Source organism: Dromiciops gliroides, chromosome 3 (assembly GCF_019393635.1).
Source record: "Dromiciops gliroides isolate mDroGli1 chromosome 3, mDroGli1.pri, whole genome shotgun sequence".
NCBI lineage: Eukaryota > Metazoa > Chordata > Mammalia > Microbiotheria > Microbiotheriidae > Dromiciops > Dromiciops gliroides.
In genome coordinates, this window is record NC_057863.1 from 1,157,494 (window position 1) to 1,180,806 (window position 23,313).

General features: G+C 56.5%; 2 protein-coding genes across 2 annotated transcripts in view; one reads left to right on the forward strand and one right to left on the reverse strand.

Annotated features, from left to right (window-relative positions):
- ITGAE (integrin subunit alpha E) overlaps positions 1–23,096 on the forward strand; it is a 43,358-nt gene extending 20,262 nt beyond the window's left edge. The window contains exons 8-31 of the mRNA XM_043990609.1: positions 33–184; positions 531–684; positions 1,502–1,652; positions 2,312–2,379; positions 2,924–3,056; positions 3,838–3,980; positions 4,240–4,380; positions 5,198–5,422; positions 6,526–6,656; positions 6,943–7,073; positions 7,590–7,741; positions 8,786–8,914; positions 9,417–9,490; positions 12,988–13,120; positions 13,479–13,568; positions 13,806–13,885; positions 14,705–14,779; positions 14,967–15,030; positions 15,113–15,220; positions 18,365–18,433; positions 18,796–18,876; positions 18,968–19,063; positions 20,223–20,333; positions 21,510–23,096. Coding sequence (XP_043846544.1) covers positions 33–184; positions 531–684; positions 1,502–1,652; positions 2,312–2,379; positions 2,924–3,056; positions 3,838–3,980; positions 4,240–4,380; positions 5,198–5,422; positions 6,526–6,656; positions 6,943–7,073; positions 7,590–7,741; positions 8,786–8,914; positions 9,417–9,490; positions 12,988–13,120; positions 13,479–13,568; positions 13,806–13,885; positions 14,705–14,779; positions 14,967–15,030; positions 15,113–15,220; positions 18,365–18,433; positions 18,796–18,876; positions 18,968–19,063; positions 20,223–20,333; positions 21,510–21,602 — 2,784 coding nt within the window. The 3' untranslated portion in view covers positions 21,603–23,096. The remainder of the gene's footprint in view (positions 1–32; positions 185–530; positions 685–1,501; positions 1,653–2,311; positions 2,380–2,923; positions 3,057–3,837; positions 3,981–4,239; positions 4,381–5,197; positions 5,423–6,525; positions 6,657–6,942; positions 7,074–7,589; positions 7,742–8,785; positions 8,915–9,416; positions 9,491–12,987; positions 13,121–13,478; positions 13,569–13,805; positions 13,886–14,704; positions 14,780–14,966; positions 15,031–15,112; positions 15,221–18,364; positions 18,434–18,795; positions 18,877–18,967; positions 19,064–20,222; positions 20,334–21,509) is intronic.
- LOC122745363 (proline-rich protein 2-like) lies at positions 16,336–17,999 on the reverse strand. The gene has a single exon (XM_043990610.1). It carries the CDS (start codon positions 17,981–17,983, stop codon positions 16,475–16,477), a length of 1,509 nt encoding a protein of 502 aa, XP_043846545.1. The 5' UTR covers positions 17,984–17,999; the 3' UTR covers positions 16,336–16,474.
- Positions 23,097–23,313: the final 217 nt, after the last annotated feature.

The window sequence follows — 23,313 nt, forward strand, 5'->3', positions numbered from 1 at the left end:
GGGATGGGGGCTGGGGTGCCTCTCTCTTTCAGTGCCGCTTCGCTGTGGTACAATACGGAGACGTGATTCAGACAGAATTTGACCTGCAGGATGGTCGGGATGCCAATGCCTCGCTGCAGAAAGTCCTGAACATAAACCAAGTGGGCAACGTCACCAAGACGGCCTCGGCCATCCAGCACGTCCTGTGAGTGCACAGGGGCTTGCTCAGCTCCCGGGGGACTCGCTGGGGCCAGGTCCCACCTGACCAACAGCAGCACCTGGTACAGCACAAAGGCACACCCGTGGGCACCTTAGTGGTGGCAGGATCTTCACACCCATATTACAGATGGGAAGCTGCTTCTCCGAGTGGTCCCCTGTGACCTCCTGGGCGGAGCCTCTTCATCGGAGTCCTCCCACGTACCCGCACCCAAACACGCGCATACCTCTGAGCCCACTGGGCACCTGTGAGCCGGGCAGAGCCTTGACCCCACCAGGCTGGGCACCCCTTCCTTTCCTACCGTATCCCGAGACTCCCCACTCCCTTTCCCCAGGGATTCCATCTTCACTCCCAGCCGGGGATCCCGGGAGAAGGCTGCAAAGGTCATCGTGGTGCTGACGGACGGTGACATTTTTCAGGACCCCCTGGACCTGAGCACTGTTATCCACTCCCCCCAGATGGAGGGCATTGAGCGCTTTGCCATTGGGGTAAATTGCTGCTCCCCTGAGCAGGCCCAGCGCTGGATGCCAAGAGGAGAATAGATGGGCCTGCCCTCAGGGGCTTAGCAGCCTCCTCCCTCACACCCCTTCAAGGCCTTCTCCTCCCAGAAGCCTTCCCTGACCCCTGGAGTCCCTGGCCTACAAGAGCCTCCATTCCACCCTCCTAGAGAGGCTGAGCGCCCGGAGGGCCAGCCAAGGCCCTGTGTGCCGAGGGTACCAGAGCTCAGGGATTCACGGGTGAAAGGGACAAAGGTGTAGAGGCAGGAGATGTGGAGAGCCACCACCGAAAAAAGCTGTGTAGTGAAGACCTTTGGATGCCAGGGAGAGAGGAGCCACAGTAGATGTCTGAGGAGGTAGTAACCCTGGCAACTCAGGAGGCTGGAGGCAGGAAGGCCAGGAGGAGGAGACTGCAAGGAGGGGATGAAGGCTTCAGCCAGGGTGTGGATGGAGAGAAGGGATGGGGTCAAATCAGAGCGATTGCCCCCCACACCGAGGGAGCTCTGCAAACCTTCTAACCGGCACTGGGTGGCCCAGGTCACAGATGAGGGGGCTGAGGCGAGGCTGCTCCTTACCCACTGTAGCTCACTACCTTTCCAGAGTCCCCAAGCCTGTCGGGGATCCCCTCTAGGGAAGTGAGGCCATAGGCCTGGCCACTGACTTCTCCCACCTGCCCCTCAGGCAGAAGCTCTCCATGCGCCCCTCCCCCCTTTTCACCCTTCCCCGCATCGAGGAGGCACTTGGCACAGTGCCTGATATATAGTAGGCACTTAATAAATGCTCGTTTCCCTTCCTGGCATTGGTGCAGGTTGGAGGCATTTTCAACAAGACGAAGGCAAACCAGGAGCTGCACCTGATTGCCTCTGACCCAGATGAGACCCATGCCTTCAAGGTGACGGACTATTCAGCTCTGGATGGATTGCTGAGCAGCCTTGAGCAGAGAATTATCAGTGTGGAAGGTAGCCCCTAGAATGGTCCTGAGGGGGCCCCCCATTCCCCCCCCCGTAACCCCCGGGCTGTCCTGGCCCGACCTCCTCCCCCCTCCCCTTCCTCCTCCCTCTCTGCTGCTCTGGCCAGCAGGCAGGAAGCCTAGAGTCCTCGGGCATAGGCATCCATGGCTAGTGCAATCAGAGGCCCATGGCTGAGATGGGAGAAGAAAACCTACCGGCCCTTGGGCGGCCTCTAGCCCGATTTCCATCAGGCTCTGGCTCATCACTGTACGGCTGCCCCACCCTCCACCACTGAGGCCTGCATCGGTCTGCCCAGTGGATTCTCCCTCCACCTGGGCTCCGGCATGCACACAGATGTGCCCTGTTCTTCACGGACATGTTCTTGTCCCGTAAACTCTGTTCCTCCCCATACAGGCCTTGCCTTCTCTACCCCTCTCCCAACCCAATCAACACCAATACTTCCCTCTAAGGGGCTCATCCAGCTGGGCTTGCCGCAGCACACTGGAAATAAGCCACAGTGGGGGCTTGTTATGGCCTGGACACTGACCCTGGCTGCAAGTTAAGTTAGGGATCGGGACACCTTTCAGTCAGTGGTCTCTCACCAACTTGCCTCCTCCCTGAAGAAGGCAGAGTACCTTTAATCTCACTTCATGCCTCTCTGGCCACAGGCACTGTTGGGGAAGCCTTACAGTATGAGCTGGCCCAGATCGGCTTCAGTGCCCATGTCCTGGGCAAGGTATGGGTGAGCCCTCCTCTGGATCCTGTCCACCTACCCACCCACCCACCCACCCATCCATCCATCCATCCATCCTTCCATCTGTCTATTCATCCATTCATCCATCCATCCGTCCATCCATTTGTCCATACATCCATGCATCCATCCACTAACCCATCCATCTATCTAGCCAGCCAGTTATTCATCCATCCATCCATCCATTTATCCATCAATCCACCTATCCATCCATTCAGCCATCTATCCATCCATTCTTCTGTCCACCCACCCTTCCATCAATGGGTGAGAATCAGGACCATGACAGCTGGGCTAATGAGCACCCTGGACAGTTTCTAATGGGGGGGGCACTCTTGTTGGGATTCCACTTCCCTCCTCCTATCTTCCTTATGGTCACTCTCTGGCCCATCTTCATTCTAATAACCCCCTAGAACAGTGATGACATCATTCACCCATTCCACCAATAAACAATTTAGGCCCATCCCGTCCTTCCCTGCCCCATCCTATGCCCCCTCCCATATCAGTTGCTCTCTCCTCCCTGTGGCAGCAGCAGGTCCTGCTGGGAGCCGTGGGGGCCTTTGACTGGTCAGGGGGTGTCATGCTGTACAACACAGAGAACCACCAGATTCACTTCCTCAACGAGACCAGGAAGGACCCCCGGACTACCCAGTACAGCTACCTGGGTGAGGGGCAAGACTGGGGTGGCTCTGGGCAGAGGAAGGAGGCTGGTCTTCCATCCCCAGCCTTGTCATTGGCCCCATCCTCAACCCCAAAGGAGTCAGAGCCATCCTGGGGATCCCTTGGGGTCACCAGCCCAGCCCCCTAACCCAACAGATAGTGGGGGGAGGGACAGGTAAGGTCAGGTGCAAAGCTGGGCAGCTTCTTCTCTGGGGGTTTGCTGAGGGTCCCTTTTGCATCTCCTCCTTGGGCCTGCTCCCAATGGCAGCTCAGGGTCACCTTCCATTTCTCTGGTTGGGTCAGGGGCAGAGGGGGAGGTGCAGGTAAAGACAGAGAGACTGACAGGCTGTGTGTGTGTACGTGTCCTCATGGGCATATGGGAGCAAGAGCCACTGGCAGACTTTTGGCCAAGGGATGCAGGATGGGGTGCTACCCTGAGGAAGGCCCTGAAGGATCCGATAGGAGGACCCTCCCCTGATGTGGAACTCTAGGCCTGCTACTTAACACTTGGGGTGACCTTTGACAAGTCTCTTCCCCCGTTGTGAACGTCAGCTTCCCTATCTGTAAAATGAGGGGGTCTGAGGAGACGCTGCAGCTCAGAATCTGGAGATCCTAGGAAGTGCCCCCTGCTGGAAGCAGACCGGGCCCAGGAGGCCCGGGGGGGGGGTGGGGTCTGGCTGCTCAGGCCCCTGCTTGGATGGGGCCCAGTTGGCTCCTTCCTGGCCAAAGGGCTCCAGGCCTGCCCAGGGGCTCTGCTTCCTGGTGCATCTTGTGCCCCCCCCCCAGGCTACTCCCTGGCAGTGGTGAACACCAGCTGTGGCGCCTCCTACCTCGCTGGCGCACCGCGGCAGGGCGGGAGAGGAAAGGTACTGTCCGTACAGAGGGATGATCCAGCCCGTGGCTTCCTCCCTGTTCTGGACGGAGAACAGGTACCAGCCCCGGAGGAGGGAGGGAGGACTCTGGGGCCCTAACGAGCCACAGGTGGCCTGGACGGTCCGAGGCACCTGGGCTCTCTGGGGGCTGAGGCTTCGGCCTCCTGTTTACCTCTGACCTGAGCCTGAGCCCAGGGGGCTTAACAGAGCCGCAGCAGCTTCCCAAGGAGAGCGGGCTGGTCAGCCCTGGATGGCCCGAGCTCGAGGCTCAGCCCCGGCCGAGGCTCAGGCTGCCAGCAAGCTCTCTGGCTTCTAGATGGGCTCGTACTTCGGTTCTGAGCTTTGCGCCCTGGATGTGAACATGGATGGGGTCACAGACCATCTGCTCGTCGGAGCCCCCTTTTATCACGTCCGCGGGGAAGAAGGCAGGGTCTATGTGTACAGCCTGGAAGGACAGGTGAGACAAAGCAGGGCTCGGAGGCTGGCCCCGCTCCCGCACTATGGCCCCTCCCTCTCTCAAAGCGCCCTGCAGCTGATTGGCCTGCAAGGCCAGTCCGTACCGCACCCCTCCCCATCCCCTCCCCACCTCACTTCCCATGGGCCCAGGTGGTGTGAGGACAAAAGCCCTGGGCAGGACCTTCTCTGAGGCCCTCCCCCACTCCCAGGGGCCGGAGGGACAGTCCAGGACTCCGGGCCCAGCAGGATCTTGCTGGCCCATTGGACCAGTGCACCCCAATACCTGCCCAGGGCCTTCAGTCCTCAGAGAGAACTCCATGGGGGGAGGAAGAAGGGTCTCTGCCCCAGTGCCCCCCCCCACCCCCACGCAGGTGTTTCTTCTCTGGACACCTTGGACATGCTCTCCAGGAAGTATGGGGTGGGGGTGGTGCAGCAGAAGCCCAGGCAAGTGACCAGCAAGGCTTCAGGCTACTTCTGTCTGTAAAGTCACAACCGACAATGACAGCCAACACTGGATGATACTTCAAGGGTTCCAAAGTCCTTTGCAAACCTTCATTCCTCTGACCCTCCCAACAATCCTGGCGTTACAGTTCCCATTTCACAGATAAGGGTACTGAGGCAGGCAGAGGCTCAATGACTTGCCCAGGGTCATACAGCTAGCAAGTGGCTGAGGCTGGATTGGAACTCAGGCCTTGCTGACTCCAGGTCTAGCGCTCTAGGCACTGTGCTCCCCCCTTGCTGCCTAAAACGGGGGTCCCTGAAGGGTGCTGTGAGCACCTGACCCTAACCCCAGTCCTCCTCTCTGCACCACTTTTCAGGATGACTCCTTTAAGCCGTTGCTGACCTTGACTGGCCGGCCTCAGTTTGCCTTTGCGAGATTTGGGTTTGCAATCGCTGCCATTGGAGATCTCAACCACGATGGGTACAGTGATGTTGCCATTGGGGCCCCACTGGAGGGGTACTTGGCGCCCCCTGACTCCAGCTTTGGCAGCATCTACATCTACAACGGGCTCCCCCACGGCATCACAAGCAGCCCCTCTCAGGTAGCGGGCCAGGGGCCGCCACACACTGGCGGCCAGCTCATGAGCCCCCTCCAAATTCCTGGCCCCCCCCCACTACCTTCTCCTCTCCACATGTGACTAGCCTATGTCCCTGTGGAAACAGTGTGCCTGCCACTATGGTGCGTGCCTCCTCACACACAGACACGTATGCACATACGTATGAGCACATGCAAACTGCAGTCGTGCATGCACAAATGTGTATATATAACATACACAAGATGTGTTCACACATGTGAACACACAGGCACAAACTGCAAACACCCATGCACAAAACATGTACATACTCGCATACACATGCCCACACAAACACATGCATGATGTGCAAACACACACACAAGACAGCATGCACACATGTAGACACAAACGTGCAACACAATGCCCATAAACACAACATACACACGTGCACACAACATAGCCTGCGGATAGACAAAGGCACACAAAATGCAGTGCACAGACATGTTATACATACGTGTGAACACACATGTAGATTCCTGTGCACACGCCTGTGCAGCATACACGAACACCAACATGCTATGAACACAGGTATATACACAAACACACATGCATCTGGACACACGTGTACGCAGACATGCACACACCCCATGCCACGCCCACCTTTTGGGTGAGCCTAGGGTCACGGGAGCATGTTTCTGTAACACACCAGGCACTGTGCTAAGTGCTTTACAAACATGATTTCGTCTGGTCTTCACAAGAGCAGCCCTGGAGGGAGGTTCTGTCATTGTCCCCATTTGACAGATGAAGAAACTGAGGCAGGCAGCGGTTCAGCAGTTTGCCCAGCCTCACACAGCTCCATGGCTCTAGAGGGGACCTGGGCCGTCTCCCTTGCTTTACAGGGAAGAAGCTGAAACCCAGGGCCGTGCCTTGCCTAGGGTCACCCAGATGCCAGGTTTAGCCTCAGGTCCTAGGACCCCAACGGAGCAGTTTTTGTGACAGCTCGCCCTATCTCCCAGCCCCTATGTAGGATGTCCAGGGCCGGTCCCTTCCCAGGGGGCTTCCTGGGGTGGGGAGGGGCTGCAGGAAAAGCAAAGGCCTTAACCAAAGCTGGATGGACCTTTCCCTGACAGTGGGTCCGAGCGGCTGACCTGGTCCCGGGGCTGCAGTATTTCGGAGTATCCATCGATGGTGGCGTGGACATCTCAGGGGACAGCTTGGACGACGTCTTTGTTGGTTCTCTGGGCCGGGCAGCTGTGTTGCGGTAGGAGTACCCCAAGTCTGCAGGGTGAACCCAGGCCCTTCCCCATGACTGAGGGCCATCCCTTCCAATAATGGTGTGTCCAAGCCCCTTCAGGATGGGTGGGGATGGAACATGGAGGAGGGGGGTGACTATGAGCCACACAAGCAGCCCCTCCCCCAATATGGATCTCCCCCCCCCCCCCCGCCCCAGACAAGAGAGGAGAGAAGCTGAAGGGCTGGACACTGGACATGTCCTCCTCCCTTCTTCATCTCAGGCCTTGGCCTCCCTCCTCTCCCTCCCTCCCTAGCTCCAGGCCTGTGGTGAGGCTGCAGGCTTCCATGACCTTCACCCCCAGCATGATGAAGCCTGGTGACTTTCAGAACATCAGCAGCCAATTGTGCTTTGTGATGGCCCCAGACAGCCCATGGGCCAGGAAAGGTACTTTCAGGGGTGTGTGTCTATGTAAGCACATGTGAGTACACACGTGTGACTGTGTTTGCGCGAACACGTGTGTCTGTGTGAGCACACACGTGTGACTGAGTGTGTGTATACATGTGTGAGTATGTGAGCACGTGTGATTGAGCACGTGCGCATGCACCATCCCAGGGGCGGGCGGGAGGCTGGTAGGTGCCTGGCCGCTCCTTCGAGGCAAACCCTGCTCTTTCCAGCAGCTCCCCTGGGCCTCTGGGCCCTTCTCCCTCCTGACCTTCCTGGCTGAGCTCCTGCAGCATCGGACCCTTTTCCGGGGCTGGGGGGACTCCTCTGCTGGAATGCCCGCCCAGCAGTCCCTCCTTATGCCAAGCATTCATGAGGCCCTTGCTAAGTGCTGAGAATTCCAGTACAAGCATTAAGACAGCAGTGCCTGCCCTCCGACAGTTGCTGCTCTCATCCAAAGGGAGGAGGGCCCTTGGGCACCAGCCTGGCCTCAGCGTGCCATCCCCTTCCTTGCTCCAGGGGCCCAGAGGCTGTCTCTGAATGTGACCATTGAGCTTGACATGAAGAAGCCGTGGAAGCGGGTTCTGTTTGCAGACAGGAGCTCGAGGGCCCAGCAGGGTAGTTGGGCCCCCGGCTGCAGCAGTTTCGAGCTCATCACAACAGAGAGAAAGGTAGGGTCCGGTCCCTGCCAGGCAGCACGGCAGCCAAGCCCGGTGAGCCCCGCCCCCAGCCGCTCTCGCTGGAGTAAGGGGGCGCCAGATGCTCACCACACAACAGGAGAAGGCCCTGGGCACCTGAGCCGGGTTCTCACTCAGCCTGGCTGCCCTTCTCCTGATCGGATCGAGAGGATGGGGGAGGGGCAATGCCCGCACCTCTGCTTCCCCCCCACATCTGGGATTGGGGTCTGCTCACAGGAAGTGGGCCCTCCTTCCCTCACCCATTCGTGGGGTTCCACAACCATTCAAGAAGCTCCTGCCGTGTGCAGGGCACTGAGTTAAAGCTTGGGGGAGATACAGTCTAATAGGAGGTTAGGGCCAAAAGGGAGGCCATTACCAGTAAGAGAAATCAGAGAAGGCTTCCTGGGGGAGGGGGCCTTGGCACTGGGCTTTATGAGATGGATGGGAACAGAAGAGGAAAAGGCAGGGAGGGCACGTGTGGGGGCAGTGTGGACTGTGTAGACAGAGCCCTGTGTGACCTCTGTTCCATCTGTTAAGGGGGAGGGACAAGAACCCTAGGAGAATTGCCAATGGATCTCTGTAGGGCTCCCAGGAGAGAGCTGGGCACTGGGGGCTGGAGACAGAAAGCTGGTGCCAAGGCCAGGCTGCCCCGGGCCCTGGCGGCTCCACCTGTTGGAGGCCGCCTCCCAGCTCCCATGAGATGACAGCTCGAGTGAGGACCTAGCCTTGGCAGGATGACCAAGAAAGGCTTCCTGGGGGAGTTGGGCGGTCAGAGCAATGATGGGGGAAGATCTCAAAGAGCTGACAAGATGCCTCCCCAAACTGGAGGGGGGACCCTAGGTCTGAGGGTAGGGCAATGTCTAGGAACCTGCCCCAAACCCCAGATGCCAGCATGACCTTGGGAGGGGGCTTGCCCTGGAGACCCCGGGGCTTCTCTTGCCATCCCCATCTGGTGTAGGGGAAGCCTGCCCACATAGCTGCTCCAGGGAACCCAGCACCCATCTGACCAGATGGCCACGATGCTGTCTTCTGTGGCAGACTGGTAACAAGGACTGCTTCTCCAACATCACAATCGAAGTCAGCTACCAGCTAAATAACCCTGAGGGGCATCGGGAGCACCCCCAACCCATCCTGGATCAGCTCAGCAAACCCACAGCACTCTTTGAGGTAAGTGCTCAGCCCGGCCCAGGGCCAGCGCTCTGGGCTCACTGGTGCCCCCTAGCTGAAGGAAGGAAGGCCTGCGCATTGGCAATAAGGCACCAATCAACAGGACACCAAGGGGCTGGCTGCAGGGCTCTTGCCTGGCTGCAAAGCTGGACACGTGAGGCCTCCAAAGCATCTCTTGTCACCCACATCTCTAATGCGGTCACTCGGCCGCCAGCAGCCCTTCTCTTAAAATATCCAATAACTTGTAGAGAAGATCAGAGACCAGAGGCTGGGAAGGACCCTGCAGGTCACCGTGACCAATCCTTCCCCTTCCATGTCCCATCTGTCCGACTGACTGGTCAAGGTCCATGAGGGTGGACAATTTCTACTCAGCTGCCTCCTCTGGAGGCCCCCAACTGCCTTTAACTTCTCCCCTGGCAGGAAGCCAGCCAGGGCCAGCTGCCCTTGACCCCTTCCCATGGGGTACCATGGCCTAATCCGGTGTCTCTGAATCTCCTTTCAGCTGCCCTACGAGAAGGAGTGCAGGAACAAGCTGGTTTGTGTGGCAGAATTAAAGCTGACAACTCACCTGTCTCCGTAAGTTTAAATCCACTTCAGGGAAGCAGCTTCATATAATGCTTGAAACTCTGGTCTTTTCAACACCTGCGGGGGTGGGGGATCAGAGAACAAGAACAGAACATAGGGTTCAGATGGAATCTCTCTTTTACAAAACCTAGAGGGGCAGTCATGCGTTCTCTGCTTGAATACCTCTCATGACTGAGAACTCACTGCTTCATAAAGCAACCTGCTCCATTTTAAGACAACTTTAAATGCTAGGGAATTCTGTCTTCTATTCAGCTTAAATGGGTTCCTAGGGGCAGCTAGGTGGCACAGTGGATAAAGTACTGGCCCTGGATTCAGGAGGACCTGAGTTCAAGTCCTACCTCAGACACTTGACACCCTGTGACCCTTGGCAAGTCACTTAACCCTCATTGCCCCACCAAAAAACAAAAGGGCTCCTTCCTTATTACCTCCATCCCACTAAAAACCAACACTGAGCCACGGCTTCCTCTGACCACACTCCTTCCCTACTCCATAAACTCCAGGGTTGAATGCATACAGTGGTCTGTTTGGCTGTTAAGGCTCTTTACAGCCTGGCCCACCTGTTGCATGCCATAATCCTGAGAACTGCCTCATTGTGGCTCATCTCCTGCCTCCCTGCAACCTACTGCAACTGGTCTTTCCCATCCCCCTCTTCGATCGCCCCCAGTCTGTCCTGCCTGCCCCCATCGTTTGTCCATGGTGATCCGGATGCTGTCTCCCCCATCAGACTGGGAGCTCCTGGCAAAGCTGACACTGCCGAGGACGCCACAACTTCACTGCATAATGAGCTGCTGCCCAGGCATTCTATGGCTCTGAGAGGGGGAGCCCCTTGTCCCGCCCCAGTGGCTTTCTCTGCCTGCACCCCAGCTCTTCTCCATCCTCAGTGAACAAGAACTGGCCTCACCACGCCTCAAGCACTGGTCTTCTCCACCTGCCTCCCTCCTGCTTGTTCTCTTCTCGGCCCTCACCCCTCCACCTGACACCGAAATCCAGGAGCCTTGCTCTTCTTAAGCTCCCCCTTCCTGCGTTTTCAGCGGGATCTCTCACTCGCTCATCCTCCTGGCCGTGCTCTGTAACCGCTGCAGTCGAGGCTCTTCTAGACTGTTGATCTCCGCAGGCCATTCATATTCAGCCTTCGTCTCCCTCCCCGGCTCCAGAGCGCAGCAACAGCTAACAGCCCCCATGCCTAACCCTCCTACTTCTATCGCAAGGGCCCCTCGGCTTCCCCCTCCAATCAGCTGCCTCATCACTTGCCACTAGACTTCCAGCTTCTAGCACCGCTCTTCACACATCCTCTACACCAGCAGTGGCATAGGGTAGATGGCCAGGGGCCAGGTGGAACGAAAGCCCAAGTCTGACCCTGCTACTGGCCTGCATGAGACCGTCCCATGACTCCTCCCTGGAGCTAGAACATCAACTTCCAAGCCTGGCGGGACTCAGCAGATCTCACTCTCGGTCACACGCTGTAGGTGCTAGTTCAATGGGCATCCCGGCTGTCTCGTCCCTCCATGCCTTTGCAAAGGCCACCTCTCCTCACCTCAATCTCTTCGAAATCCTCAGTGCCACGTCCTGAGGCCCTTGGTCAGCGATCCTTTTCCTTCTCAGACTATCACATACGTATGTTATCTATTGACATGTTGTGTCACAACAGACCGCAAGCTCGTTGAGGGCAGGAGGTGCTTTTTATTCTGTGTGGGTCCTCACCCTCCTCCCCTCACTCCCCAGTACAATACCTTACATGCAGCACTTGCCGAATAAAGGCTTCTCAGGTTGGATTGGGTTAGACCCATCCCTAGAGCCCGTACAATTATTTCTGTGGGTAATTTAAATATGTAAGAGGCCCTGAGCCTAGGCTGCCCAAAGAACAGGTGGCGATGACTGCTGACTTCTCAGGAGTCACTGAAAAGATCCTGGAGGTCAGTTGGTTAAGGTATTACAGGCCCCAAGGAGAAGAAAGGCCCTCATGTTCAAGAGGAAACCGAACAGATTCTGCCAACTCGACACTGGTGAGCTTGACTTGAATTCCTGGGAAAATTCGAGAACGGACACTTAAAAGGCTGGTTCGTGAAAACCAGAGAAGGAAGCCATGATCAGAAGCGCCAGTCTGGCTAAGCAAACACAGACCATGCTGGGCCCACCTAACCTCCTTTGTGACTGGGTTTCTCAATGAGGAGTGAAGAGGAAGGCTTCTGAGTTTACACAGGCTTTAGAAAGGCATCTGGTAACCTCTCATTTTTGTGGAAAAGTTGGAGGAGGTAGGCCAGACATGAATTAGAGGGACTGAACCCAAAGACTAGTCACTGATTTGACCTCACTGGGAAGAAGGGAGCCGTGCAAGGTCCTCTGCTAACATTTTTACTAATGATTTCAGCAAATCAATCACAATTAAGCACCTACTACAAATAAGGCACGTTGCCAGGCACCAGGGTTACAAAGAATAACATAACCTTACAAAGAGCTTACATTTTATTGGCGGGAAGCCACTTGTTTTGGTTTTGCTTTTTTTGGAGGGGGGAAACATTTAATAAACAAAATAAATGAGTGCATTTCAAAGGCAAGACACAAATGGCTGCAGGAGAAGGGAAGCAGTCTCATGAAGGACACGGTGTCTGGGCTGAGCTGATCAACAAAGGAGAGTCTAGGAGCCGGGTGGGAGGAGGGTGTGCATGTCCAGGGCAGGGTACAACCTGTATAAGGGTATGGAGACAGGAGACTAAACAATATGTGAGAAACAGACGGGCCAGTCTGGCTGGACTAGAGTGCCAGACACATCACAAGGCTAAAGTTTGTTGAGACAGATGGGGAAAGGATCCAAATGCCCAACAGAGGAGCTTGTCACTGGCCCTAATGGCAATCACTAGGGTGCCACCAACATTCACTGAACAGGGGAATGGAATGGTCCAATCTGTGCTTTAGGAGAGAGTGGAAGAGGGAGACTTAACATGGAGACATCAGTTAGGAGGCCACTGTCGTAGTCCAGGTGAGGGGTCATGAAGGTTGGAGCAAGGACAGGAGCCATGTGAGTGGAGAGAAGGGGCAGATGCCAGGCCGATGGGCCAAATGGCATCGTCACAAAGCTAGAAGGAATTCAGGATGCAAAAGGATTGTGGCAAATTTCTTTTTTTTAGTGAGGCAATTGGGGTTAAGTGACTTGCCCAAGGTCACACAGCTAGTAAGTGTTAAGTGTCTGAGGCCGGATTTGAACTCAGGTACTCCTGACTTCAGGGCCTGTGCTTTATCCACTGCGCCACCTAGCCGCCCCATGGCAGATTTCTAACCTTGGGCCGAATCCAGGAAGACGAGGTTCAAAAGGGATGAATGTAGTCTCACAGCTGGACTAAAAATAACGAGCTTCCCAAGTATGAGATGAGGGAGGTGTGGCTGAAGAGCAGTTTGTGTGACAAGGATCCAGGGGTATGAATGGACCACAAGTTTAATAGCGGCTAAGAATATGTACCCACTGTATACACCGATCCAATTTTCTTGTGCAGGAAGAAAGTAGTGGTCGGGGTTACTAAGGAAGTGACCCTGAACATTCACCTCACCAACACTGGAGAAGACTCCTATATGACCACCATGACTTTGAGGCATCCTCCAAACCTACAGCTGAAGAGAATCGAAAAGGTGAGCGAGCACAAGCGTTTAACAGGAAGGTGCTATGACCTTCCTCCCCTGGCTTTTTTTTTTTTTAAAGGAAGAGCCTGTACACTATAGGCCAACAACCTTAACTTCCACTGCTGGGACATTTTAGGTTCTTAAAGGGATGGCTAGTGACCAAATAGAAGAGGAAGCAGGGATCCCCAGCCTGGCTTCATGCAGACTAGGGTGGTCAGAGTGATGTTGGGGAGATCTGGAAGAGGCTAAATGCCCTGGACACATGAACATCACTCACTTACCCTGGAGCCCCAAGGTTCTTAGTGGACTTGACAAGAGGGAATATTCTCATTCCCTTCTTTGATGGCATCACCTTCTGTATCCACAGCCTTCCTCACCCTCCATAGAGTGTGAAGACCCCACACCTGACTTCACCATCTCCTGTGGTATCGGCCACTCTGTATTCAAGAGGGCACATGTAAGTTCACTGCCAGGGGCTGGCTTCCTTGTCCAGGTTTAGCATTTCTCAGTCTCCCAGTGTTGCCCAAGACCTGCTCAACACTTAAGCCCACTCTCAACCGTCCTAAACCATGCTTCCCACTGTCTGGAGCAGGCAAGCCCTGAACAGCCTCGCCCCTTTCCAGGGCACAAAACAACATCCCTTGTAGGGCCAAATGCAGAGAAGTGTTCATGTGTTATCTTTCCTTTGAAACAGGCCAACTTTTCAATAACATGGCAACTAGATGGGAAAAAATTTCTCAATAAAACTGCAGAAATTGTCATCAATGTGACCAAGTAAGTATTAAGTAAACAGCTGGGGGCCACTGCAGTGCATTCTGTGCTGGGCCTGGGGTTAGGAGGACCTGAGTTCAAATTCAGTCTCAGACACTTACTAGATGTGTGATTCATAGCAAGTCACTTCACCCTGTTTGCCTCAGTTTCCCCATCTGTAAAATGAGCTGGAGAAGGAAATGGCAAACCCCTCCAAGGATCTCTGCAAAAAAAAACTCCCAACGGGGTCACAAAGAGTCAGTTTCACACTGAATCCACCCTATAACAACAAAGTACTAATTATGCCACAGAGCTTTCTTACATCCCTGGGAGCTGAAGGAGAGAAAAGCTTTAAGCTCTGATGTCAGAAGTTGGTTCTCCCTTTCCCCTAACTCCAGGGACTTTGGTTACTCCTCTAGGACAAAGCTTCTCAAACTGTGGGTCAAGACCCCATATAGGGTTGAGTAACTCAAAAGATTTGGCAACCCTAACAAGTTATGTATACCTATATACTGGGTGGCATAAAAATTCCTTGGGGGGGGGGGAAAGGGCTTTTAAGAAGCCAGCCTTGGTTGCCCTGAATTAAGCAGTTACACCCTTGGGTTTCAAGAGGGCACTCTCAGCCAGCACATCTTTTAAAACCCCTCTGGCCACCACAGGCCATCCAGGACCTTTAGAGACAAGTGTTTGACTTAAAGACTAGGGCTGCGGTGGGTGTGGCTGCTTCTCCCCCTCCCTTAGGAAGCCCTGCCCTCGGGATCTGGTCCCCAGACCCTCAAATGCATCATTAGTCAGGAGAAAGCCATGACCAAGAAGCTAGCCGCCTGTCCTTTCCTTCCTCAGTGACAATGGTCAGTCCCCAGTGATTGAGAGCCAGGAGCTTCAGGCCAAGTACGCCCTCGCAGTGGTTCTCAACAAGTAAGTGGGGCTGTGGCTCTCCTCAAGCTGCTCCACAAGTGCTGCTGCCATTCCCCAGTCCCTGGGGCCCCCACCTCCAGCCGTGGCCAGGTTAACTGACAGCCCGCTCTCATTCCTATCCGCCTGGCCTGGCCTGGCCCGGCCCCCTCCCCAAGCTCAGCTCGCCTGTGGCCTCTCTCACCCACAGACCCCTCACAATGTACGTGGACAGCAGCCGAGGCCTTTCGGAGCACAGGGAACTCCAGTTTAATGTAGGTATCCGTCCTGAGTTCCAATCTGCCTGCCTGCCTCCCAGGTCAAACACAAGGGCCTGACCGCCCTGCTCCCTTTTAGATCAGCGGGGAAAATCCCTTTGGAGCCGAGCTCCTGTTAGAGGTCTGTGTTCCATCTAAAGCAGGAGTCCATGAAATCATAACCCCGAAGAACACCCTGACCACACAGGTACTTAAGAGCTATTGTCCTCGGCCACCCTCTGGGAGCGCCCTCCATCTGGGGTCTTCCTTAAGCTAGAGAAAAAGCAAGACTCCCGGGAATAAGGCGCTGTGCTCAGGGATGCCCAGCATCACCCCCTGAAAAGCACCAGGGGATTGCTGCCCATTTCCTCCTCCTCTCCTTGAAGGAATCAAAGGTCAGACATTTTGAGGGGCGGTCTCTGTTCCCCTTTGGGTTTTCCAGAGCAGCTGATAATGGAACTGACCTGGGTGTCTCTTGTTCCCCTCCCCCCCTTCTGTTTCCTGGCCCTACAGGACGCCCTCCTTCCTGACTTCTTTCTTTCGACCCCTACCCCACCCTGGGCATTCAGCCTTCTCCACCTTTGGACTGGAGCCACAGGCCCACCCCTTCCCACCTGCCAGGAGCCCAAGGCCACCCCTGTCCCTCATCTACTCAGGCTAACCTGCCCCTCCGGGTTTAGGTGGCCCAGAAAACCCCAAAAATTGACTGAAAACACAGGAAATATTCATTTATAGAAAGGATCCCTCAAAGAGTTGAGTTCTCAGTGGGGGGGGGGGGGGCTTGACAAAGTTATACCGAGACACTCTTCCGGCTCAGAAACACGTCCAGGAGTCTGGTGGTCACCGGAACAGGCTGTGGCTCTGCAGCAGCTCGGTGGCCGAGTTGAAGCCAAGCGCCGACTCGTAGAAAGCCCGGATCTGCCGCCTCACCTGGCGCATAGGCGCGGTGGTGGCCTTCTTCTTGAAGGCCATCTCCCTGAGGACCTTGTCGGCCAGGTAGTGCAGCCACAGCACGTTGCTGTAGGGCTGGAAGTGCGCCCAGTCCCCCCGGCTCCTCTTTTTCATGAGCCTGTAGATCTCGAACTGGTAGTCGCCCCAGCCCCGGAAGAGCTCCTGCTCCTGGGAGAGGTCGCAGAAGACCACCAGGCCGTCCTTCTCCAGCCGGGACAGGGTGTAGTCGATGATGTTCACCTGGATGCCCTGGGTGGCAATGGTGGCCGCCCGCCCATCCAGCGTGTAGCCCAGCTCCTTGGCGCCGGTCCTCCTCACCAGCACGTTGCCCCAGTGCAGGTCCCGGTGCTCGAAGCGCAGGGCGGCCTCGGCCACGGCCAGCGCCGCCGTGACCTGGTGCAGCAGGCTCTTGGCCGTGGCCACTGAGGGCAGCTGCTTCTGCATGCGCTCCAGGTCCGTGCCCCCGAACTCGAACTCCAGCACCACGTAGAGCTGCTCCGGCCCGAAGAAGTCAGGCCGCTGGTTCTCCGAGCCCCGGCGGCTGCGGAAGGCGTCCCAGGCCCGGAGCAGCAGGTCTGGGTAGGGGCCCCGCACGCAGCGCACCCCGTAGAGGCCGATGAAGCCCTCGGTGCGGTTGGGGGACTCCTCGGACAGGAGGCTCAGCTCCTTGGAGATGATGATCTCGGGCAGGATTTCGCCGAAGGTTTTCTGTGGGCTTCCGTTCACCAGCTCCCGGCCCTCGATGGCGATGACTTTCAGGGCCGCCGTGCGGTCCTCCGCCACGGTGCGGTACACCTCCCCGAACACGCCCTCCCCGATCTTGTCGCAGCTCTGGATCCGGTCCGGGCTCAGGTAGTGCCCGAAGGCCAGCGGCCCCTCCTGCTGGCACTCTCGGAACACCTTCTCGGCGTCCGACAGCGCCATCTCGGCGGCGCTCGAGGACCTGTCGGGGGTCAGCACGTACATGGAGGAGGTCTGCCAGGGGGTGCCGCCGGAGGGGCCCGGCGAGTCCAGGAGCAGGGAGCTGCAGGGCGAGCCGGCCGGCTGCGGCTCGGCCACCACCTTCTTCCTGTGAAAGGAGAGCGAGGCCCGCGCCTGGGCCCAGCCCCGCGCCCCCGCGGCGGCCTGGCTGGGCTGGGCCTGGGGGGCCCGGCTCCTCTTCCAGCGGGCCGAGCTGCAGCCGCTGATGCAGGCCTTGCGGGCCGTGCTCTGGGGGAGGGCCCTGGGCGGCTGCTCCGGCCCTAGGGGGAGGCCAGGGGTGGCCCGGGCCCGCTGGGCCGCCTTCCTCCGGCGGAGTCTCCGGCGGGGCTCCCTCGGGGGCTCCACCACGGGGCTGAAGAGGGAGGCGCTGGTGGCCGAGCTGTCCCCCGCCTCGGGCGCGGGCTCCGGCCCCGGGCTCAGGTTGCGGACCGGGCTGAGGCCGGCCAGGATGCTCCTGGCTGGGCGGCCACGGGGAGTGGCGGGGGTGCTGGGGCTGGGGGCGGGGGGCGGCGGGCCCGGGGTGCTGCAGAGGAAGGGGCCGGGTCTCTGGCCCCGCGCTCGGAGCCTCCAGGACCGCTCGGTCACGTGGCGGTGCGGCCGGTTCTCCTTGGCCGCCTCCGCGGCCTCCTCTTCCTCTGCGGCCGCCTCCTCCTCCGGGGCCTCCCGCAGAGCCGCGGGCCGCCCCGGGGTCTCGTCCGCCCACGCGGGGGGGGCCCTCGGCCCGTGCCCGCGGCCGCAGACCCCGCGGGGCTGCCCCCGGGGAGCCGCACACGAGCCCCGGCTCAAAGTCCGGGTCCGAGTCTGAGTCGGGGGCTGAGGCGGGGCTGTTGCTGCCGGGCCCCCCGCCGGGGCTGCCGGCGCTCAGGCCGCTGCTGCTGCTGGAGAAGAGGCGCCGGCGCTCGCAGGCCGGGGAGAACCAGGGTGCGGCCGCCACCCGGGCCCGCGCCCCGCGCCAGGGGCCCCGCCGCCGCCCGCCGCCCAGGCCGCCATAGGTTCGGAGCAGCCGGGCCTGGGGCCGCGGGGCCCGGGACGCCGCCATCGCGCCCGCCCAACGTCCAGCGCCGGCCCAACGGCCGCGGGTGGGGCTGGCCACGCATGTGCGCGCATGCGCACGCAAGCATCCGGAAATGCGCTCGCTCCCGCTCCCGCGGCTTTGCTTCCGACTCCGCGCCACTGCGCCTGCGCCGCCGCAGGGTGCTCGCCCTCAGGAGGCGGGCTCCAACCCAGGGAGGCAACCGAGGGCCTGGCCTGGGCGGGCACTGGGAGGAGGGACTCTCAGCTTCCCGCCCGTACACCGGCGCCCGAGGCGAAGGGGAAACAGCCGCCCCGCCCACTCTCCCCAATAGGCTCGCGCCGGATCTGGGGGCGGGGTCAGGGGCGAGGTGGACCAAGCAGCCTTCCCCTTTTTCCCGCTTTCTAGGCTAGTTCGACGTGCAGCGTGGAACCGGGGTGCCAGGCTTACTGCCCAGAAGGGCCCGCCAAGACGCCGGTGAGTGAGCGTGGGCCCGAGATTCCGAGGGGCCTCCCACTTCGGAGGGCTCCCCGGCCCAGCCTTCCAGAGCCCCGCCCCGGGGCGTGGCCTCCTACCCCCAAAGGGACCCCTCGCTTCCGGAGCCCCGACCTGGGGCGTGGCCTCCTACCCCAAAGGGACTCCCTCGCCTCCAGAGCCCCGCCCCGGGGCGTGGCCTCCTACCCCCAAAGGGACTCCCTCGCCTCCAGAGCCCCGCCCCGGGGGCGTGGCCTCCAGTCTAGGGGGATCACCTCTCTGATTGGGCCCTGCGGTAGGGAGCTTTGGTGAGCACCCTTGGCCCTGGCTGCTCCGACCCCCGGACTATCTGTCTCCCTGACCAGGACCTGCAGTGGCTGCGACTCCGCTGCCCGCTGCCCTCGGCCTCCTCCGAAGTGCGGCTGGAGGTGGAGCTGTCCCCGCAGGTAGGGAGGGGAAGGGACTGCGGGAGGGGAAGGGACTGCGGGAGGGGCGGCCCCCACCTGCCTGCCTGATCACCCCCCCTCCCCCCCGCAGCTGTCTGGGTTCTTGTCAGAGCTGTGCATCCCCGCCGAGATCTCCTTCGATGAAGCCGTGTACGAGAATCAGCTACAGGGCAGCCTCAGGAGCTCGGTAAGAGGCCGCGGCGCACGGCTCCGGGGGCGCAAGGCCTCGGAAGGCGCACGGCTTCGGGGGGCGCACGGCTCCGGGGGGCGCACGTAGCTGCCCCACGGGATTTAGGAGGTCACGGGTGAGGGAACAGCCCCGAGAAGCCGGTTGGCAGCAGGTTGTTGGGGAAGATGTGGATCTGCGGCTTCCTGACTTCATGCAGTCAGTCTCCCCTGCTTTGGGAGCCGGAGGGGAAAGCTGCCTCTTCTGGACCCTGGCTGGCTTAGCTCGAAGCCCAGTTCAAGTGCCCGCCCTCTCCTCCCATGAAAATGAAGCAGAAATCAGTTTGGGAAGCATTGGAGGCGTCTGCAAAGGATTGGTTTGCTCCCCGTGGACTCATTTTTCCTGGTTTTCATTTGAATTGGCCGCTGGGACTTCAGGAGGATGTGCCTCTCTCTGAGGCTTCCGAGTTGCCAGGGGTGGGGGGATGGCCATGTCTGCTGGGAGAAGCCTCTCCAGAGGTCATTACTGCAGGCTCACCCACACACGGCTTGCACGTTCTTGGATAAGCCTGGGAACCGGCCCATCATATCTCAGAGCATCCCTCCCCGCAGAAACACAAAGCCAGGCAGAATCCTGCCCGTTCAAGGGCAGCACTGATGGTATTTAATTGAACTCTGGGCAGGAGGTGATGCTGCCCTCGGCGGCTGAATACCTCCCTGCACAGGCAGTTCATTGCCTCTGGAGGCAGCAGAAGCTATTGTTGGAGTATTCTTGGTGTCCAAACATGGGAACGAACTCATGCCGACACCTGTAAGGGGGTGTAGGAGGGCACTGAGTGTCTTACCCCCTTTTATAAAGTGCACATGGTCAACTTTGATATAGCAACTTAAGGGCTGCAAATGCTTCCTTCGTAACTATTATCTCGTCAGATCCTCACAACAATCCTGGGAGGGAGAGGCTATTCTTACCCCCGTTTTATGGATGAAGAAACCGAGGCATCCAAGTTCAATGACTTGCCCAGGGTCCCACGGGTAGCAGGGTTCTGAGGCTGCATTTGAACTTAGGTCTTCCCTACTCCACCCACTGCAGCGTCCCCTAGCTGCCTCAAACTTCTTGAGAAGTGTGTGGTGTCCTTCCTCCTTGGGTTCACCTACCAGATGTTTGGCTCGACTCATTCCAGATCACCGTCATCCTGCTGAAGGCCCCTGGGTTCAGTACCCTGCCCATCGTCCTAGGAAGCAGTGCCGGGGGAGTTCTTCTCCTGATTGGGATCGTCGCTGTTCTTTGGAAGGTGAGTGCTGCTAGGAGGGTGCAGGTGGGGCCCTGGGAGTTTTGGAGGCACTTCCTGGACACTCACAAGGATGCTGAGGGCCAGGCACCCAAGAAGGAGCAGGGCCCTATCAAGAAACATTTGTTAAGCACCTCTTGTGTGCTACAGATACAAAGAGGCAAAGGACAGTGCTGCCTCCAAGGGGCTCTGAAGCATTTTCTTTTAAAGATGCAGGTAAATCTGTTTGGGTCATTCTCACAGTCTTGGGAATGCGTTTAAGCCATCCTGGTGGCCCTGATGACTTTTTTTTTTTGTGGGGCAATGGGAGTTAAGTGACTTGCCCAGGGTCACACAGCTAGTAAGTGTCAAGTGTCTGAGGCTGGATTTGAACTCAGGTACTCCTGAATCCAGGGCCGGTGCTTTATCCACTGCGTCACCTAGCCGCCCCCCTGATGACTTTTGATGGGGGGTAGCCGGGCAGGCAAGAAAGCCACAGGGACCAAGCCACGTCTGCAGTGATGTTTGTGTGGGTCAAGGGTGGCAGGTGAGGTTCCAAGCTCCAGAAATGGACTTTGGAACCTGAAGCAATAAAGGCCTTTTCTAGTGGAGTCCACATCCATCGGGAGCCTCAGGGTGTCAGAGCCTCCGTGGGCGGTGCCACACTGGGGCCCAGGGAGCCTGGGCTGCCCTTTGCAAGACTAAACAGAGCCACATGAGTGGTCTTCTGTAGGTGCCACATGGTTTTCTTTGGCTTGACCTGGACACTCCCCTGCTCCATCTCCCGCCCCTGTGTTGGTCCCTTAGGAAAACAGGCTCCAAACCTCTCAGAAATCCTTGGAAGCTACGGGCCCTGCCTCCAAAGAGCCACAGTCTCTCAGCTTGTCCCACTCTTTGCTGAGTAGCCCCTGTGGGAGGGGGCAGTGAGGCCAGTCCTCTCAGGGCTGGACAGGGCCCTGAAAGCTCCCATACCCGGCCCCTGGTGGAGCAGGCACAGCCTGACAGGTTCAGAGCATGCTGTCCTCACCCCATGTGGGCCACATGGATAATTTGGCTTCTCCATCGAGTGGTTGTTTCTCCTGGGAAGGACCAATGTTCTCCCCCAGGACTTCCCCCAAATATCAGGATCTTCTTTGCTGACTGGTGCCTTGGGTCTCTGACTATGCTTTTCTTCCTTTTGTGTGGTGGTGGACATTGCAGTGTGGCTTTTTTAAGAGGAAATACCAGACTGCCACTTCGGACATCTCCAGGAAAGCCAAGAGATCTGAAAGCTTGCTCCAAGAAGACAATTAGGGCCCCTCGGGGAAAGTGGCTCAGCTGGGGGCTCGTTGTGGTTTGATGTCATCGTTAAGATTTAACCTTCCTCTGAAACCATGCATCACCTTTGACCTGGCAATACCAATACTAGCTCTGGATCCCCAATGAGAGAGAGAAAGGAAAAGAACCTAAATGTACAAAAAAATGTTTATAGCAGATCTGTTCTGGTGGCAAAGAATTGGAAATTGAGGAGATGCCCATCAACTGGGGAATGTCTGAACAAGTTGTGGTATGTGATTACAATGGAATACTATTGTGCCATGAGAAATTATGCCCCCCCCCAATTCAGGCATGTCACATATTTACATATGCATTCTCATGGTCTGAAATAAGTATTTTAAGAATTAAATTTTAAGAGTTTGTTATTTCCTTGTAAAGGCCTTCAAAGTTTAAAAATCAGTATTTCAATCCAGGTTAAAACTTATCTAAATTATGAGTATTAACTTCATTTATTTGAAATTGACTCACTAATACTGGTTACTGGTTTTAACGTATTAGAAAGATGCACGCACAAGTGTGAGCACACACACACAGAGCTTCCTCTTAACTATCAAGATTAAAATAGTTTAACCAGTGCTCTTCACATAGTGCTTCATAAATGTTTGCTGAATTGAATTAGACTCACAACTTATTTTCTGTTTGCAGTAAATGGACTTTATATTTGAAAGGGAATTTGTGGGAATTCTTCAGATGTTTGACTTCATCATCTTGCACAGCAGTCCAGTTAATTCTGTATTCAGTGTTTAGAATGAAGTCAACTTAAATGAGTCCTATTTTGGAAATAAACACATTGTTATTAGGATTTTTTTTCCTCAGGGCAATGGGGGTTAAGTGACTTGCCCAAGGTCACACAGCTAGTAAGTGTCAAGTGTCTGAGGCTGGATTTGAACTCAGGTACTTCTGAATCCAGGGCCAGTGCTTTATCCACTGTGCCACCTAGCTGCCCCCCATTATTATGATTTAAAGACCAGTATTGGGGTGGGTATGATTTAGAAAATTCATAATATATGTATAAACACTTGCATCACACTGGCCAGCCTCCTTTTTTAATCAGCTGATGTTACTGTTCAGATACTTTTTGTATCTTGTTGCTGAAAATATCTTTGCATTTCAGCACATCAAGTTACAATAAAGTTATTACTTATGCAGAGAATTGATGGGCAAGCTGCTCTCAAAAAAACCTGGAAGGACTTACATGAACTGACACAAAGTGAAATGAGCTGGAACAGGAGAGCATTGTACACACTGACAGCCACATTGTGCATGATCAACTATGATAGACTTAGCCCTTCTCAGCAATACAGTGATCCAGGAGGGTCCTACAGGACTCTGATTTAAAAAATGCTCTCTGCCTCCAGAGAAATGATGTCACATGAATACAGATTGAAGCAGACTTTTTTTAAACTTACTTTATTTCTGTTTTCTTTTATAATAGGACTAATATGGAAATATGTTTTGCATAACTACACATATATAAGCTATATCAAGTTGCCGTATCAATGAGAGAGGTAGGGAGGGAGAGAGAGAATTTGGAATTCAAATGTTTTTAAAACAAATGTTGAAATTTGTATTTACATGTAATTGAGGGAAAATAAAATACTAAACAAACAATTTAAAAAAAAAAGATTTAACTTTCACTTATATGAACTGACATACAGCGAAGTGAGCTTCAGAACCAGGAGAACGT